At 51.9% G+C, this 2,527-nt stretch overlaps 1 protein-coding gene across 1 annotated transcript in view; it reads left to right on the forward strand.

Moving 5' to 3' along the window:
* The window catches only part of MED27 (mediator complex subunit 27), a 221,386-nt gene extending 219,036 nt beyond the window's left edge, over nt 1-2,350 (forward strand). The window contains exon 9 of the mRNA XM_010856784.1: nt 1-2,350. This exon is cut by the window's left edge and continues 24 nt beyond it. Within this exon, the coding sequence (XP_010855086.1) occupies nt 1-49 (49 nt within the window). The 3' untranslated portion in view covers nt 50-2,350.
* Nucleotides 2,351-2,527: the final 177 nt, after the last annotated feature.

Genomic DNA, 2,527 nt, shown 5'->3' on the forward strand with positions numbered 1-2,527 from the left:
GAGGGATTTCCGCACCCTCGAGGCCTTCCACGACACCTGCCGGCAGTGATCCCACCCCAGCCCCGCACCGGCCCCCAGACCCCCACCCAGATCCTTCCCAGGCAAGCCCTCAGTCACAGCGATGGCTCAGATGCGTCTTCATGGCCGGAATAGCAGTTCTGCCACCTGCTCGCTTCTGTCATGCGCTCAGGCCAGGCTTGGTGAATAGCAGAGTCCCCTCTGTTGACGGGACCATCACACCGCTGAGCTGGCGTGTGGGGGCGCAGAGAGCACCTCAGGACCCAGGACGAGGCAGGCAGGCAGCTTCTTTCTCGCGTGTGCTCACCATGCTGGTGCATCAGCCCTCCTGAATCTGTGTTCTAAGTCATTTTACAGTTGGAGTGAGCCCTTGTCATGCCGAGGGTTTTGTCCTGTTGCGTGACTTATCTTTATCAGCAGTAAACCTTCTCTACCCGGGATGAGGCTTCGTGTCCTGTTTCTTAAAGCACCTTCTGTGTTCAGTTCTGTGAACACGTGAGCAGATCTCGGCCTTTTGAAGGAAAAAAAAAAGTAAAACTTAGTAATGTCTGCGTTTGAAATAATTCTTTTTGAGGACACATCTCCCTGCTTCTTGCCTTCGGGAGAGAGGGCAGTGTTGGCAAATATTCCATTTCAAAGATGTTTCAATGGCTTGAAAAATGGATTGTTCTTTTTAAGGAGAGAAGTGCACAGATGTTTCGTTTTACTAAACCAGTAATACACATATCTAACAAAGGGAAAGGAATCTCCCCGCATTGCCAGCAGACCGTGCGTGAGAGGGCAGGACAGCTGTGCCTGGCTTGTCGGTCCCCTTTTGTCCTGAATCTTAACCATGAGCAGATTCCAGCCCCATCTACTGAGTTTATTCAGGGCCTCAACCCTGTTTAAAGCCGTGACCTGCATATATGAGGGAGCGTTGACCTGCTGAAGGTCTTAAGAAGGATGAGCAAGTCCCCAGAGCTTTTCCAGCAGGCCCAGCTTAGAGACAAGGCAAGTTCTCTTTGCGGTGAACAGGGCCAGAGAGACGCTGCTTTCTGACGGGTCCCAGAACCTGGGTTCTGGTACCACCCAGACCTTCCTCACCTACCCCTCCCAAGCTGAAAAGAGCCAGAGAATAAAGGAGATTTAGTGATGGGGGGACGCAGTGGGACAGTCCACCCCAAGAGTGGTCCAGTAGTCCTGGCGTCCTGGAAGCTTGTTGAACGAATACTCAGCACTTCCCTGGTGGTCCAGTGGCCCAGAGTCTGCACTCCCAGTGCAGAGGACCCGGGTTCGATCCCTGATCAGAGAACTAGACTCCACAAGCGCGACTAAGAGTTCACAGGCCACAGCTAAGAATTTGCATGCCACAAGTAAAGATCCCACGTGCCACAGCTGAGACCCAGTGCAGCCAAATATTTAAAACACACACAAATCCTCAGGCCCCACCCCAGACTGGCTGAATCAGAGACTGGGGGTGGGGCCCAGCACCCTGGTTGTTAGCAAGTCCGGATGTGGGCCCCAGTCTGAAACCACCAGTCTCTAGGAGATGGCAGTGCTCTCAGGGCCCAGTTTGGGTCAGGAGGGTGAGCGGCGGCAGGATGTAGTACGGGAACGTTTGCACACAGCAGGTGATTTTAGATTAAATACCAGGGTTTATCACATTTAAGATGCCATCACTCGTAAGATGCACCATTATTTCACGATCCCCCTAAGAAAGAAAAACAGGCTGCCAATTAAACCATGGTGCAGGCTGTAATGATAATCCTGTGTGACACATGATCGGTCACACCAGCCTTTCATGCTCTGAAACTGCTTTCATCTCTTCCGAGGGGGTCGGTAGTTTCTCCTGCCTCGAGTCTCACTGTCTAACGTGTGACAGGCGATCCCTTCCCAGGGCTCCTAGTAACACATCCCCAGTGACTTGCCTGTATCCTCCTTTCTTTGGTCTTGTAAGACACTTGTTTGTTGCAAGAAAATCCAGAATTGAGGCCACTGGGTGTATAATAACATTTTGTTGCACAGCTGCATGTCTTTTTAGAGACATTTAAATGGCAAATAAAAGACCCCATGCAGGACGTACAGGTATGCAGAGCCCGTGTGAAGTGACGACAAGATGACGAGCTGTGACAGGCTGGAGCACATGCTGATGACGAGTGTGTGTTGACGGCCAGCTGGCTGATAGCCCACGTCGGGGACCTTCTCATGCGTGAACCGGCCCTCTGACAATCGATGGGATTATGGTAACAGTACACCACGTTGTGGGGCTTCCCTGGTGGCTCAGTGGTAAAGAACTCACCTGCCAGTGCAGGAGATGAGGGTCCGATCGCTGGTCAGGAAGAGGCCCTGAAGAAGGATATGGCAACCAACTCCAGTATTCTTGCCTGGGAAATCCCACAGACAGAGGAGCCTGGTGAGGCTAAAGTCCATGGGGTCGCAAAGAGTCGGACACAGCTTAATGACTAAACAACAGCAGCAACCCCACGTTGTGAGAGAGCTGTTTGGATTTTTAAGTGTTGGCAACAAATTC

The sequence above is a fragment of the Bison bison genome, unplaced genomic scaffold (assembly GCF_000754665.1).
Source record: "Bison bison bison isolate TAMUID 2011002044 unplaced genomic scaffold, Bison_UMD1.0 scf7180017864375, whole genome shotgun sequence".
Taxonomy (NCBI): Eukaryota; Metazoa; Chordata; class Mammalia; order Artiodactyla; family Bovidae; genus Bison; species Bison bison.